The sequence below is a fragment of the Leptosomus discolor genome, chromosome 4, assembly GCF_034619465.1.
Source record: "Leptosomus discolor isolate bLepDis1 chromosome 4, bLepDis1.hap2, whole genome shotgun sequence".
Taxonomy (NCBI): domain Eukaryota; kingdom Metazoa; phylum Chordata; class Aves; order Leptosomiformes; family Leptosomidae; genus Leptosomus; species Leptosomus discolor.
The window spans coordinates 10,944,725-10,960,126 of NC_141394.1; the positions used below are offsets into that span (position 1 = coordinate 10,944,725).

The window sequence follows — 15,402 nt, forward strand, 5'->3', positions numbered from 1 at the left end:
GATGTCCTCTGTGCCTCAGAAGCGAACTGAAAGGGATCAAAGCTGAACGTGCAGCCCCATCCAAACGCCACCTCCGCGGGGCGCTCGCCACGCACCCGAACCCTGCGGGCAGCGGGTACCGCCCGGCCCGGAAGGCGCCAGCGCCGCAGCGCGGCCGGGCCGTGCGGGCCCCGGAGCGGCGGGGGCTGTGGCCGGCCCCGCCCCGGGGCGCCGGGGGAGCGGAAGGGCCGGCGGGCCGGAAGCGGAAGGGCGGTGCGGCGGAAGAGCCGGAGCGGCACCATGAGGACCCGGCGCGGCACTGTCCTGCGGCCGCCGCCCGACCCCGCCGAGGAGGAGGATGGCGGAGAGGAGGCGCCCGGCCGGCAGGCGGGCCCCGAGGGCCTGGCGGATGAGGTGGAGGACTTCCACGAGGCGCAGTTCCAGGCGGTGATGGCGGCCCTGGAGAGTGGGGAGGAGGCCGGGGACAGCGAGGAGGAAGAGGAGGAGGAAGAAGTGCTGGGGCTGCAGCTGCCTGAGGAGGACAGCGAGGAGGATGGACACGGTGAAGAAGAAGAGGAGGAGGAGGAGGAGGATCAGGGGCTGAATCTTTACATGGATCGTAGTGCAGAAGAGGATGGAGGTGAGGAGGAGGATGGAGGTGAGGAGGAGGAGGAGGAACATGAGATGGAGGAGGAGGATGAGCTTGAAGATGAAGATGGGGACCTGTCTATGGAAAGCGACTTGGAGGAGCGCCATCAGGACACCAAGCTCCCCCACGAGCTCTCCTGGGGCCAGCGCAAGCAGCTCTACTACGACACAGACTACGGTAGCGATGCCCAAGCCAAGGGCAAGCGTAGCCAGCAAGAAGTTGACGCTGAGGAGGAGGAAGAGGAGCAAGAGGCTCAAGTCATCCAGAGACGGTTGGTGCAGGACCTGGGGGAAGATGATTACGGGCTGGATGTGATCCAGGGCTATCTGGCTGAGCAGCAGAAAACCCATGATAGCAAGGGACAGAAGGTCGACAAGGATTTGCAGGCCCTTTCCAAGAAAGAGCAGCTGAAGCTACTGAAGCAAGAGTCCCCTGAGCTCCTGCAGCTGATTGAGGACTTTGAAGTTAAGCTAATGGAGCTCAAGGACGAACTGCACCCGCTGCTGCAAATGGTCAAAAACGGCACTATCCCACAAGGGAAAGGCAGTCGCTATTTGCAGACCAAGTATCATCTCTACTTGAATTACTGCGCCAACATCAGTTTCTATTTGGTTTTGAAGTCCAAGAGGATACCAGTTCATAGTCACCCCGTTATCGAACGGCTGGTTGCTTACAGAAATATCATCAATGACCTAGCTGTTATAGATCAGAAGTTATCCTCACAAGTTCGTATGCTTTTGAAAAACTACTATGACAAGAAGGAAGATAAATTACGGAAGGAGAAGAAGTTTGCGGTGTTTCTCCCACTGGATGTTAAGAAAACCAAATCAAAACGTGCTCCTGCGCTTGCTAGTGGCCGGGCTGCTGCTGCTGCTGCTGAACTGTCAGATGAGTCGGACCTGGATGAAGAAGCTGCCCTAAAATATTATAAGATGATGGAGGAGAAGTTGAAACTCAAGAGGAAGAGAACTGAAGACAAAGACGCACCTGAAGAAGAAGCGGTGTTGGAAGGAGAGGATCCAAATAAAAAGAGAGGTGTGACCTATCAGATGATCAAGAACAAAGGCCTCACGCCCAGAAGGAGGAAGATCGACCGCAACCCCAGGGTCAAGCACCGGGAGAAGTTTCGGCGAGCCAAGATTCGCCGCAAGGGCCAAGTCCGTGAGGTTCGGAGGGAGCTGCAGAGATACGCCGGGGAGATGTCTGGCATTCGCGCGGGAGTTAAGAAGAGCAGGAAGCTTCAATAATACTTACTTTTCTCTGTTTCTGAGAGCTGCGAGTAGCAATACTGAATCCAATAAAAATTTTATAAAGGACATTGTGGTCTTTATCCTTAAGATAACTGGGGGTGGGGTGGGGTTTGGTTTTTGTTTTTTTCAGAGGATGTTTTTCAGAAGACGCTGTCTCTGGACACCTGTAAACACAGGCTTTGAGAAGCTGCAAGGGCTGTGTGAAGGGATGGGCATGAAACGGGCGTGCGGGATGGATGGGATGGGGTGGGATGGGATGGGGGGACCTCCTGAGGGCGGGTTGAGAAGGGGGTTTGTGCAGCTGTCACTGCATTCTCCTCCTTTTTACTGTCTTGTTCTGGCCCACCATTTTCCTGTGTAGAGCTGCACAATGAGACGTGGTTATGATATTTTCACTAGTACTTGTTCTGATTAACTTCTCGTGCTCATACATTTAAGAACTAACTACTGTTTGGTTCTTTTACATTTTGTAACTAAGCAGAAAGCTATTCCTTAAATCCCATGTGGCCTGAGATACTGTTTCCCCTCCTGAATTCAGTGAGCATCTGTCATGGTCCACTCAGTGAACTCATGATGACATCAAAGCAAAGACTTTTCTGGATTTCATAGCTATTTATCTGTGATAAATACATTAACTTCATCTGACAAGTATGTTAACTGTTGTCTGCTGTTGTAGGCCTAATGTAGCACTGATAGAGGACAAACGGGTAAGACATAAGGTTGTCTTCAGTTGGAAGCCAGCTTTTCAACATATTTCGATTACTTCCCTGCCTTCTGATGGGGAAACGTGTTTAACCCGACACTGAAGTTCTTGCTGGGAGCTGACTGTGAGTGGTCAGTTCCGGTTCAGGCTGTAAAAGAGGAACAACTGATTAATTTTTATTAATGACAAATGCTGCTTCAGGTAAGACCTGCACTTGTGTCTGGGACAGGTTTCAGGGAGCCCGTGCCTTGATTTGTGTACCAGTAGCATCCGCAAGGTACTGCTGCCTGTTTTCCATGCAAAATCACTTCGGGGGAATAATTGTCTTGTCAGTAAATGCTATTTCATGCTGTGGAAGCACTACTATATCTAGGTGGCTTGTTTTGGGTTTTTTTTTTGGTGTGATCGTCCTGGGGGAAGCCAAAATATGAGCATGTGTTCTTGAACCTGAGACAGGCTAGATGCTAGAATCCAAACGTGCAGGTGCTCCGCTCGTTTTCTGCAAGCGCTTCCGTAGGTTTTGATGTAAACCTTTGCGCCCTAGGCCTGTTTCTGCCAGGAAGATGCTGTTAGTTGCTGACTGGAGAATATTTTGTTAATTTTCAAAGCTGACTGTCAAAGGGAGAGGTAGAAAAATAATAAATGGAAGCTGGGCAGATGGGAAAAGAAGTAAGGAAACTTTTTGTAGTGCTTGCATGTCCCAGATTCATGGGATGTGGAGCTGTGCATGGCGATTTTGGAGGGGATTCTGGTATGGTATGTAGACATTTAGGACCAAATAGTGAAATGACAAGTTCTGCTGACTGCATTTGTTTGCCCCCTGCTGCTTACAGGCCAAACAGCAGCTAAATGCTGCGTAATAAATAACATTTAAAAAATTTCCCCACAGAAACAGGCTACAAAGCGTTGGGAATTGATCCCCTCCATGAAATGGCCTGGGTCAGCCAGGCAAAAGTGAGGCTTGCTCAAAGAGGTCATGGAAGATGCCTTCTCACCTGAGCAATGCTTCTGTAATGTGCTGGCCTCAGGTGAGATGCGTAGCTTTAGCTGTGGGGAGAAAGCTGTCCTTCACCTGCGCTTGCTCATCCTCCCTCACTGTGAGCAGCCATCAACAGTGTCAGCCGCTTGCTTTTCCCAGTAAGAAACACATGGCTTTTTGTGGGTCTCAGCCTTACCAAGGAGGGAACTAAAGCTTTTCCCAAAACTACACCTTTTATTAACTCCACACTGGGATCATGATGGAGGCCTCCACTGATAATGCTGAGCTGCGCTCCTGAGGCTTTGCAAAGAGGTCGGCAAAAGGTAAGGTGCTGGGGGAAAAAAAAAACACCTCAAGTGCTTTTTACAGGGAGGAATTGTGTTACGTAACAGGCATCATGTGGGATGCAGAAAATACCCAGCAGAGATGCTAAGGGATCTTCTTACTAGAGCACCTGCTCATGCACATTTCACACTTTGTGCAAAAATGGAGGGCTGACGATTGTTTCATAGATCTGCAGGCAAGCTGTAAGTGTCTGAGGCGGCTTTGTGTTCCCTTGAAAAGCTGTAGGCAGCTGGCAAGCAAAATCCTGGCAGCTTCCATCTGAGCAATAAGTAAGGGAAATAATAATTTAGTGTGCTGTTACAGACGTGCTCCCCAGAAACGTTGGGATTAAGGCTGAAGGCAAGAGGGAACGCAGCAGATCAGCACGCCCAGCGCAGGCAGCCAGCAGATGGCACAGCATGTCTCCCCGGACCGCTGCGCCAGCCCCGTTTAATGAAGATTAAACACGGCATTATGTTCAGTTGGTTAGTTCAGAAATTGGCCAAAGCCATAAATAGCTCATTCCCATATGGTTTTATTTATGAGTGATCATGGAAAGGCCGTGATTATTAGTGCCATGGGAGGGGGAGCACTGTAACGTTGCTCTAAGAATTACTTCTTGGATCTTTCATCATACCCTGATGGTAAATAGGTTTTGAAGATCCCTCTGAAAACAGGCACATGTGAAATAGGGGAAGGACCACAGATGGTGGTCAGGAAAATAAGTGAGAAGTGGAGCAATGTCACTGTTAACACTGTTGTTTTTTTTTTTTAGTTCTTCCAGCAGTGTTTCTGGAGAAGGTGCTGACACTGCCAAGTGATGTCCTTCAGCCATGGGATGGCACTTGTCCTCGCCAGGCTCCTGCCCAGCAAGGGCTGGCTGCCCTGCTCAGGAAGGACTGGTGATGGGGTCTGCCTCAGCAGCACCCAACGCAGGTGAGGCCTTACACGCTCGGGCATCAGCCTGAGGACCTGAATCTCCCCGCTCGGCCGTGGAGGTGCCTGCCGCTGCGTCCTTTCCATCCGCTCACTTGGACCATGGTAATTCAAGAGAGACTCAGTCCCATGTCCGCTTGCACCTAAATGATTCCTATTTTAAAAGCACATAGGTAGTTTGTAGAAAGCTCTAGGGAGAGGTATGAGCTGCTCTGTTGTCTTACTACACCTGGAAAACACAATCCTTGGTGGGTGACAAGCATCCCGAGTAAGCCTGGCTTGCCTTTGGGCAGGAAAAGTACAGTGGCAGAGAGGTGGACAATGCTTTCTGCATCACAACCTGAAACTTCTATTTATACAGTTATGGAAAATATATTGAATAACTCCTAGAAATACATCAGCCACTGCCTTAATTTTGTCAAGGCTTTCCTAGTTGTCTTCCATAATACTCTATCAGCAACAGTCTGGGCGTTGTTTTACTCTCCCTAGCACTGGCAAATAGAAATTCAAACATTCAGCTTAGAGATATGTAAAATGGATTAAAGCATCTGTTAAATTAGCTGCAACATGTTGCGTGACTTGGGGCAGCACTGGAAAAAGCAGTCTCCAGGAAACAGTTGCCTTTCCAGCTTTGCTTTTGCAATTTTTATGCGAGACTTAAAAAGAAAGAAGCAACTTGTTTCAGCTTAACCTAAGCGCACTGAATGCAGGGTGTTCTTTAAAAACTAGCAGATTTATGTTTTTTGTTGCTGCCCGCTGACAACACCACAGTCTACACTAACTGCCCTCCTTGATGAGAAGTCTGTGTTACTGTCTTCAGAAAGACAATGCCCTAAGTGAAATTCCCATTGGTGTGGCCTATTTGGTAGTTTTAATAGTAAAGACTATATCCGGACCTTGTATTGTCACCTCTCGTCAGCAGATCTGAAAACACTGCTGTCCATGAGATCTCACTCTCAGGAAAGTGAGGGGGAGGCAGGAGATCGTGTAATGGCTTCGCTTTGTGGGCAAGTTAAAGCTTGCAGGGGTCCGACTTCCTCGTTGCTGTACGAAGGTGGTTTCTGAAGATTAAAATCCATGTTTCCCCATGGGGGCTCCGATCCCATGAAGGCAACTCCACATGTGCAGGGCTGCTGCCGCCTTCCTTATGACTTGGTGTAGATGTAGACCTTGGAATAGACGTGATGGGCTGGTGTCTTGGAACTGCTTCTCCACAGCCAGCAGTCCGAGCGGTGTTTGGAGCAGGGCTGGGAAGCATACGCTAAAAGAGTAGGTGGCCTTGTCTGTAGTTTGTTTTGTCTTAAGCTGTAGTTTTTTTCTTCAAGTGTGAACTGGCAGCGATGAAAAAGAAAGTATTAAGGCTATGAGGCTGCAAAAAAACTGCCCCAACCTCTCAGAGGAGAGGTGGAAACAAGGTCCTCTCCATACTGCCCGGTCCCCCGGCACCGATCACTTTGGTTATCCCGTTCGTGTCCGCCTTCCCTGACCCACCCTTCATGCAACCTGCGGGGAGCGGCGGCCTGCTGCCCTAGCCCGGGCCGGGGCAGCCTCGCCCGGGCCGAGAGGAGCGCGCTGCTCCCCCGCAGCAGAGCAGGGCCGGGCCGCCCGCCTGCCACCGCTGCTGGAGCGGCACCGCGGCGGGGGGGCGGCGGCAGGTAGGGCGCAGTTGCCGGGGGGTTACGGAGGGAAAATGGGCGCCGCGGGAGAACGAGACGCCAGCCCCCCCCTCCCTTCAGCGGGGGCGGAGGGCGGGCGGAGACCGGCCGCGGCCCTGCTTCCCGGCCGGGGCGGGGCCCGGCGGCCCGGGGCGGCGATGGCGGAGGCGGAGCGGGCGCCGCTTCTGCCGCCGCTGGCGGAAAGTTCCCGGGACGGGGCCGGCGCGGAGCTGCCCCCCGCCATGGAGCGGCGGGCCGAGCCCGGGGAGGAGGAGGCGGCAGCGGCAGCAGCGGCGGCAGAAGAAGAGGAGGAGGAGGAGGCGGCCCCTGCTTCGCCGCCTTTCTTCCTCCTCTACCCCGGCCATGGAGGCGCCGCCGCCGCCGCGCCGCCCGGCGTGTGGAGACCCCCGGCGCCCAGCGGCGGGGCCGCCCTGCCTGTGCTGGTGCTGAGCTACCCGGGGCCGGACGGAGCCGGCGGCGGCGGCACCCGTGAGTAGCTGGGGTGGGGGGGCTCCTCCCGCGGGTGGGAGCCTCCCTGGAGGCGGGGGGGAGCCGCCCCGGTGAGGGCGGCGCGGGGCGGTGGCTCCGGGCCTCCCTTGGCGCCCCGCCGGGGCCGTACGGGCGGTGGGAGGTGTCATGGCAGGGCTGAGGGCCGCCGTGGCGAGGCGGGGAGCTCTGGGCGTCCCTGCTGGGCTCCGGGCTCCCGCCTTGAGGGTGGCGTGGAACGGCGCCCGTAAGGCTGTGAGGGCAGCCTGCGGGTGAGCGGCTCTGGGTAGGGGTGAGTTAGCAACATCCGCCACGCTATGGCCTGGGCTCCTGGAGATGGGGTTGCCCTCGCCAAAACTCGCCCTGAGCCAGCAGGGCTGCTGTGGAAGGGGGACCGGTGGTGGGGTCGTGGCGGCCTGGCTGCTCCCCTGGCAGCGGGGGAACGACACGGGCTGTGTGAGGGGAAAACGAGTGCCTTGGTTCGTGTGTGTGGCCCGGAGCGCTGCTGGCCCACTGGCTTGGCAAAACCCATGCCACAGAGATGTCTCTCCTTTTTGGGCCCTTTCCTCTGCGCAGAAATTGCGCTGCCCTTTGAAATGAAAAGAGCTGTCCGGGGTGGGAAACACCTGCTCGGGCTTCTTCCTCCACGTGCTGGGGTGGAGAACAGCTTCAGGCGGGGGCATCGCACGCTGGAAGAGGTTGAAGCACGTGGCTGCATGTGCTCTCGTATGGGGCATGTTGGGCGGCAGATCATTTTTTGTTTGATAAGATTCTTTGTGATGTTCTTCTGGTGTGTTTGGGTAAGCTGGAGTACTGTGAAGTAGAGGTGGCATGTGTTTTAAAACCAAACAGGAACTGCGTGTATAGGTGCATATAGAAGAGATCTTCGCTTTTCCATCCATCTTGACAATAGCCAGTAGCTTCACCTTCTGGGCTTGGGCCAGGGCATGGGCGACCGAGCTTTTGGCCTTTGCTTTGGCTCCTCTTGCCTACATCCCAGGTGAGTGTTCACTCACACATTAGCTCATCGTTTTGGTGTGGGTATCTTCCCCCCCCTCTTTGAAGCTAATGCACTTTAAGTCATTACTCAGCAGAGCTGTAACGAGTGAGGCAAGAAGTCTGTTTCTGCAATGCCAGGAGCAGGTGAAATGACCGAACTTTGTTTTGAGCTATATGAAGAGCTGTCTCTTGACTGCAAACTTTTATCCACAGTCCAATACTCCGCCCCAATGAGGCATAGTTTAAACCGATAGCTTCCTGTTGAAACCTTTTTTTTATTTTTTTTTTCCTTAATCAGGGGATCTTTACCTGCTGTAGTCCTGTGATGTGCGTGCAAGGGACTGAGCTATTTCTGATAGATAGAAAAGAAACCTTTAAGAAAAATATTTGATCTTCGCCATCACGCTCTTACTGTTCAAACTTCGTTGCAAGAAGGCTTCTGCGTAGATGTGGTGAAACGGGGATTGAGGCGAGCACATTTGTTCACCAGGAGTTAATATAAAAACCTCCTTGGTTCAGCCATGCATTGTCCCTCTGCAGTGGTTATTCATGTAAGCTTTGTGAAAAAGCCTCGTAAAATGTATATACAAGTTCCTGTGTTCCTTTTGGTCTCAGGGGATAGCTGCCTGTGCGATAACCGTGTGCCAAAGCCCACTCGGAAACTGAGTGACTGATGATGTGATAGCAGTGTCTGAAGGCAACAGGAATCACAATCTATTTGCATGTTGTCTTGGACTCTGTGTCTCCTGGGGTAAACTCTGCCTGGAAATAATTTTTTTTCTTCATCCCTTGTTTGTTTGTTTGTTTTTTCTTTCTTTCAAAGTCGTCTTTGTGCAGTCACTGCTTTGGCGTGGTTGTTAAAGTGTTTTTAAACTTCACTCTGGAGCAGAAAGGATGTTGTGTGCTTAAATGCTGAACTTAATCCTGGCTGCCTTTAGAGTATGTGGCCTTGCAGGTGTCACCACTACTCTCATCTCCTCTAATGACAGTTACTCTGTGCAGCACTGAGGTGCAGCGGCGTTAGTCATGGTCCGGGTTATGAAGATTGTTGTGTCTGTTGGTATCGCTGGGGAGACCCTTCAGTGGCCTGGGGAGCCCCGTTTCACAGGCTCTCCTCAAGCATCATGCATTCGGGTTGCTGTAACATGTAACAGCTCAGCATTGACAATTCTTGTTCTGCGGTAGTACCTGAAGTGATTGTTTGTGTGCGCTTCCCTTGATTCTTCAGTGCTGGAGGTATTTTTAGACTTCAGATAAACGGAGGAGTGTGAAGAAGGCTACTTTTGTGTCTTATGCGTGTGTTAAAAAAAATCCCGAATATACTCTGAGTATTGATCCCTCTCTATGTAGCTGTAAACTGAAAGAAGTGATTTAAGTGAAGGGTGTTTCCTGCTGGATCATGAGTTCCTCCCGTCAGTGCCTGAAGGCTGTCAGTTCCATGAGCAGTAATGAGAATAATTATTCTGTATTGACATGTACGTGTTACAGTGGAGGTAGTGACCAATATACTGAAAAGTCAATATTTCAGAATATTTTGGAGGTTTATTGAAAGTATTTTTTTTCCTGTTACAAAGCACTAATTAAACCATTCTTGAGAGAGGGGTCTTGCCACAGGATTGAAGAGTGATGTACAGCTGTTTAATTTTATATTTCAAAATCTGGAGAAGTACGTTCGCTGTTTGAGAACTGAGGACAGCCTTCATAGCTCCGTGTTGGGGTGTTCCTGGGGTTCTGCATCAGCAGTTGCTTCTAGAAGTCAGCCCGAGGGTCATTCGCCCACAGCTGGGGGCATGATGCTCCTGTTACCAGGGCAGTGGTGCAAGCCCTGTAGTGCTGGTGACCTGAAGCCCCACAACAAACGTAAATGAAGAATATGTGGTAACAAAGAGAAATCGGAAGAATTCGTCTCAATTATAACTTCATTTTCTCTACTGATTTTGTCTCAGACATATACTTTGTCCTTCCAACTAATCTTTCTCTGTGTTATCCCATTTTTCTTCTTTACAAGGTAAGAGAGATGAGATGATTCCAAATTTCAGGTAAAGGCCAGAGCTGCTAAGAGGAGACTGCAAAAGCTTTTTGTACTGGCAGCACCTGCTTTTTTGATATAGATGGCTTCAGACAGAAGGAACAAGGTTTACTTAAAACGTGCTGAGCTGCAGTAAAACCTTAGAATACTTTTTAAATGCAGTAAAAGCAGCTTGATTATGCTGTCTTTAAGAACAAAACAAACCCCCCCAAATAAAGGAAAAGATGACCCAAACCATTCCTTGCCTTTACTGAAAGCCTACCTGATATCATGATACTTCAAGTAGACTTTTCCTTCCCCTTTTTTAATTGTACCCTCAATTATGGGAGTAACTTGAATCCTTAAATAATATCTCTGTGTTTCACAGCAGGTAGACAAAAAACAATTTGTCACTTATTCCTGGAGTTAAGAAATTGTGTCAGTGGTTTTCAGGTTGTTAAACTTCCTTTTGCCTGCTCCTGTTTCTAGCATGCAGGGTTCAAAGTGCCGCTGTTACTTGAGGCAATGTACATATCTGTGCTGGCAGAAGAGTCAGAAACGGACTTTGCAGTGTAGATGATTTCTTGCTAATGTTATCTTTTTAGATTGCATTCCACGTAAGAGGTTGCCTGGAGAGAGGCTGTTGGAAGACAGTGAGCGTGTGCTTTGTGGAACAGCAGCTCCATTGGCTCTTGAACGAGGCACGGCCCTGCCGCTGTTTTTCTGGTTGTCACGACTGGTACAGCTATTGAGAGGATTAATGGGTAGTTGGGCGGCCTGTTGATGCGGAGTTGAAGCCGAAGTGAAAGAAAGAGAGGGCATGAGAGCAGAAGTCATGTTCACAAGTTTGCTAGTAAGAGGTTTTCACGTGTTGGGCAAGAGCATGGGCAGAGAAAAGGAAGATCAGAATTGTTTCACTTAGAAACGTGAGAGCTGCCTTACCAGGCCAGGTTGTCAGGCTGCCTAATCTGGTACAGCAGCCTCAAACAGGTTACAGGCTTCAGAAAAACTTGTAAGAACCTGCTCGTGATTCATGCTCATCTTAGACTGCGATAGAAAGGCTTGTGTTTCTTGATAATTGTTATCCTGTTTGTGTGGCGTTACCGCTGGCATTGCAGTCCCTCTCGGACACTCTGAGCAGCTGTTGGAGAGCTCAGCGGTGCATCCGAGCTGTTACCGTTGGACAGTTTCCTTCAGCAGTCGTTCCCGTTTGTATAGTATTGGTGGCGTTTTTTTATGGTTCCGTGGTCTCCTGTGATTTTAAATCACCAGAAGCAGCGCAGTCATCTGAAGCAATAATCTCGTCTGCCAGCTTCGCCGTTTTGCTGTACGGCCGCTTTGCAATCTCTGCCCAGCGACCGGGGAATACTTTCTCCTCGTGACTGAAGCTCGGCTTGCTCGCAGGCCAGGCTTGCTGGCACTGGCAGTAAAAGTGCACCCAGAGGTGCCCCTGGAGCCCAAAAGGTTGTTTGGGGATTGCTTTGAGGGTCGTTGCTTAGATTTTTCTAATTTATTCAGCTTTTGAAGCTAAAATTACTTTCCAGCACGGCTGAGCTTTCGAATACTGGTGGCTGATGGAGTGCTTTGTCTTAAAATTCCGATGCAGTCATTTTGTATTTCTTTTCTCTTGAAAGCATTTTTGCAAAAAACTGCTTTGTTTTGTTATCTTGCCAAAGCCTCTATCTTTGCTGAAGCGTACCCAATAGGAGGGTTTTGTAAGACCAGTCAAGGCTGCCTGACTTGTGTGAGGTGGAGAAAGTGGTTCTTTGTGAACCACCTCCCCTTCATTTATACCTATACTTGGTTTTCTTTTGTCTGTTGACCGCTCCTTGAACCCTGATGGAGCTTTATCAGTTGGCCTTCAGTTGTGTGGTAGTTTTATCAGAGGCTTTATGAAAATACAAAAATTTGATACCTTTCTTTTATTTCTTTATAAGATGCTTTGTTGCTTTACAGTTTTGAGGCACAGGATTGGGGTAGGGGAAGGTTTGTCTTGTGTTTTCCAGGTGGTGATTAAAGGCTTGCAGGTCAGTAAGTCACAGGATAGTTCCTGTTTAGGGCACTTTGGTTTTGTTGTGGGTTTTGTTTGTTTGTTTGTTTTCTGAGCAGAGTTTTTATTGTCCCATAGTATTGTAGCTGACATATGGACATTACCTGCTTTTGTTATGGTTTTGCTACTTGCCTTAGCTTACCCTGAAAGCTGCGTTGGGAAGACAAGTTCTGTATGAGCCGTGTACTGGAACCAGGAGATTACACCCTCCTCTGGACAGTTGGAGAGTTGTTAGATCTTCAAATACCTATCTCAAAAGTTGGCAAGGAAAAACAAATCAGCTTGAAAAATAAGTTCTGAACTTGTCATTGTTGTTTAAAAAAAAAAAAAATCAAATACAACTCGTCAGAGTTTCTAAGCATATGCATCCTTGATACCTGTTTTGTTTTTTAGAGGAGTAAAAGTTACACTTCTACAGAGGTGAAGTAGCTCAGTCTTTTTTAAGGTGGCCATTCTTCAAAATCTGTTCAGTGGTATATTGTGTCCAAAGCTTTGTTTTGGGCAGAACATACTAATAAACTGAAATTAATGGAAGCTGAAAAGCATTTTTCAGGTACTTTAAATATCCCTGTGGAATATTGGCAGCAGGAATATTGTGTAAAGGAGTCTGAAAATACAACGGAGCTGGAAGGGACAGACTGGCTTCTTTTATTTCTTGGTGTTAAGAAGCAAATGGCATGAAAGAAAACCATTCAAAGGTGAAGTTACTCATTTTCTTGACAGCCCTCCGCTGTGATCTTGGTCTGTGGGTTGCTTGCTAGTGCTGGATGCAGTTGAGGACCCGTGTTGTGAGATGGGAGCTGCAGGGTTACACTGATGCTGTTTGTATTTCTAATTGTTTCAAAACACAAAAATTAAACTGACTCATAATTAGTTATGTCGGATAATAGCTTGCACAATAGCTTATGGTACTTTGTTGGTTCTAAAGGATTTATTTTGGTACTTTGTTGATTCTAAAGCATTTGTTTTGATTATTTGCTGTTTGGTTAGACCCTTTGGAAAGGTTAGCAAGAGTGATGAAGTGGACAGCTGTTCTGAAGCTGTTTGGATATGGCGACTTTTGCTGGTTTTGAAAGAGTGGTGTGCAAATGCTAAAACCAGAGGTTGCCACTGATGAGAGGGTGTATAAATATCATAGGAGCCCAAATACTGTCAGCACGGTTTATAACCCCGAACCTCTCCTAGAGAGAAGGAACGATAGTAACTGTTGTCGCTTGTGAAATAATTCTTCTTTGCATCACTGTCATAATATGCTGCACGGCTCTTTGTTTGTTTTAGTCTGCTGGGGGGAAAGAGTTGCTGATGTGATGCACCAAGCAGGACGTTTGCACTGAAAGCAGCTGCTTCCTCTTGCCTGTTAGAAAGAACAGCTCTTAACCCTTTTTTCCAGTTTTATGAGGTTTTTACATAACCACGGGTGCTTTTTTTTTTTTTTCCAAAAAGCTGTTCCCATCGGCATGCTGAATTCTGTATCAAGGGATGGGTTCTTCTATTTCACATCCGTAAGAAATAAGGCACACGTCCTTTTGAGTATTTCTTTAGGGGAGAAAAAGTATGGAGAGTAATTAAGGTCCCATGCATTAATCATTCATATGTTCCTATCAATATACTGTTCTGCCTTCTCCGCATTTCCATGGTGGGGGCCTAGGTATCCATTTCAGCTGGATGCTGCACATCTGCTCTCCACAGATATACGGGAGCCAGGCAGGAATAAAGTCAGATAAGCTAATTTATTGTTGCCTGATATTGCAGTTGAAGTGGGTGGTGATACCCTGTCACATGCCCTGGCTAAACAGTGCCCTTGGGAATAAGAAGGATGTCTGTTGACCTGGGACCTCTTGTCCCCTAGAGGTGGGGCTGTGTGGGTTGGGGACACGGAGGAGATTAGCCGTCTGGGAAGGGACAGGGCAACGCAGAGCTGTCATCTGATTCTCGAGAGATTGAAAGCTTGTTTATTTCCCTGCTGAGAGGTGATACTTCTTCATCAGCCTCACCTGAGCCGTACCAATTTTCAATGAGGATTTTAAAGTGTCGGATTCAGTCCCGTAGCTCTATGTGTTTGTGGTGTTCTCCCTCATTGTTCTTCCACGTGCATGTGCCCTCCTAAAAGAGCTTAATCCTCGATCACTGAAGTGTGTAGAGCCAGATCTTTTTTTCCTCATTGTTTCCCTCAGAGCGTAAATCCATCCTAACAATTTTTTTTTTTGTATGTGGGAAATTTTAGCTCAAAAGTACCCTTTGAGAAGGTTGCACAGGGAATAAAAGATAAACTGCGGCTTGCACACCTACTGTGAAAACAAAGGTACTTATTTAATTCGTGTAGTGACATCCAGGCATGTGGAAGGAATACAAATGTGTCTTTGTATTCCTCGCGCTGCTAGTCTGGGCTCCTTTGTAGTATGGGGGCGACCGAGGAGAAATCTGCGTGGAGCGTTGTGCTTGCTCACAAATTGCCTGGCGTAGCCTGATGAGAAGGTGCTGTGGCTGATGAGAGCCTAATTGCCGTCCCTGCATCAGCAGCGTCTAGGGAGCATCCTGGGAATTGCTTGCCCTACGCTCAGAGCAGCTGATCACATGAGCCTGAATTTTCAGTTCAGTTCATTAGTCAGCCATTTTGGTCAACACCCTGCTTACTGCGCACAACCAATCCTATCGGCACTCGCTGTCCTGGCTTAGCTGGGAAGAAAGGGACCAGCAGTTTGATTTCAGCAAACCTGGATATCTGCCTCTACAGTCTTCTTTTGTTTTCGCTTGGGTGATCATCAGAGGAAGCCATTCTTCTTCCTCCTTTTGCTTTTTTTTTTTTCCTTTTTATATTTTTTCTTCTACCTACCTTTTTTTTTTTTTTCCCCCCTGCTGTCTTTGATGCCGGAGCCAGGTTTTCTGTGGTTGCTTAGGATCAGTAGCCTCTAGCATAGCTGAAGACGACGACAGTTGGTGGAAAGGAGGAAGGGACGAGCGCAAAGGAGCAGCGTTTTTACCTTGCTTTATATGTGAAAAGGCCAGAGCAGTCTGTGCGATCCTGAGCATATCTGTCCTTTAATAGCAAGGTATTTTTTATTTTCTTCTTCAGAAAGCTTTCCTTTTTAGTTTTTATATTTTCCCCCCCGTTGTTGTTGTACCAGCTGAGTCATCATGTCTGCTCTGACGCCTCAAAGCGACATGCCAACCCCCACCACAGACAAGATCACTCAGGCTGCCATGGAGACCATCTATCTTTGCAAATTCCGAGTGTCGATGGATGGAGAATGGCTCTGCTTGCGCGAGCTGGACGACATCTCGCTGACACCCGACCCAGAGCCTACCCACGAAGGTACGGTCCGGTTCCCTGCCTCGGGATCCCTGCAGCCGTCGCATTGTTAACAGCCGCTGCACGAGTTGGGA

At 49.0% G+C, this 15,402-nt stretch overlaps 2 protein-coding genes across 6 annotated transcripts in view; both read left to right on the plus strand.

The window, feature by feature from the left end:
• The first annotated feature begins 279 nt into the window (after positions 1 to 279).
• UTP3 (UTP3 small subunit processome component) lies at positions 280 to 1,944 on the plus strand. Its single transcript, XM_009952889.2, has one exon. The coding sequence runs from the start codon at positions 280 to 282 to the stop codon at positions 1,873 to 1,875; it is 1,596 nt and encodes a 531-aa protein (XP_009951191.2). The 3' UTR covers positions 1,876 to 1,944.
• A 4,689-nt stretch (positions 1,945 to 6,633) lies between these two features.
• The window catches only part of RUFY3 (RUN and FYVE domain containing 3), a 54,176-nt gene continuing 45,407 nt past the window's right edge, over positions 6,634 to 15,402 (plus strand). For 2 of the 5 annotated variants that reach the window (XM_086463686.1, XM_086463688.1), the window contains exon 1: positions 6,634 to 6,949. In XM_086463686.1, the coding sequence (XP_086319812.1) occupies positions 6,634 to 6,949 (316 nt within the window). Of the gene's footprint in view, positions 6,965 to 15,153; positions 15,332 to 15,402 lie in introns of those variants that run through there. The other 3 variants (XM_086463689.1, XM_086463690.1, XM_086463687.1) reach the window with 2 other exon arrangements.

Bases quoted from the DNA above. Each gene is read 5' to 3' on its own strand.
- UTP3 (XM_009952889.2), top strand. From the start codon at position 280: ATGAGGACCCGGCGCGGCACTGTCCTGCGGCCGCCGCCCGACCCCGCC.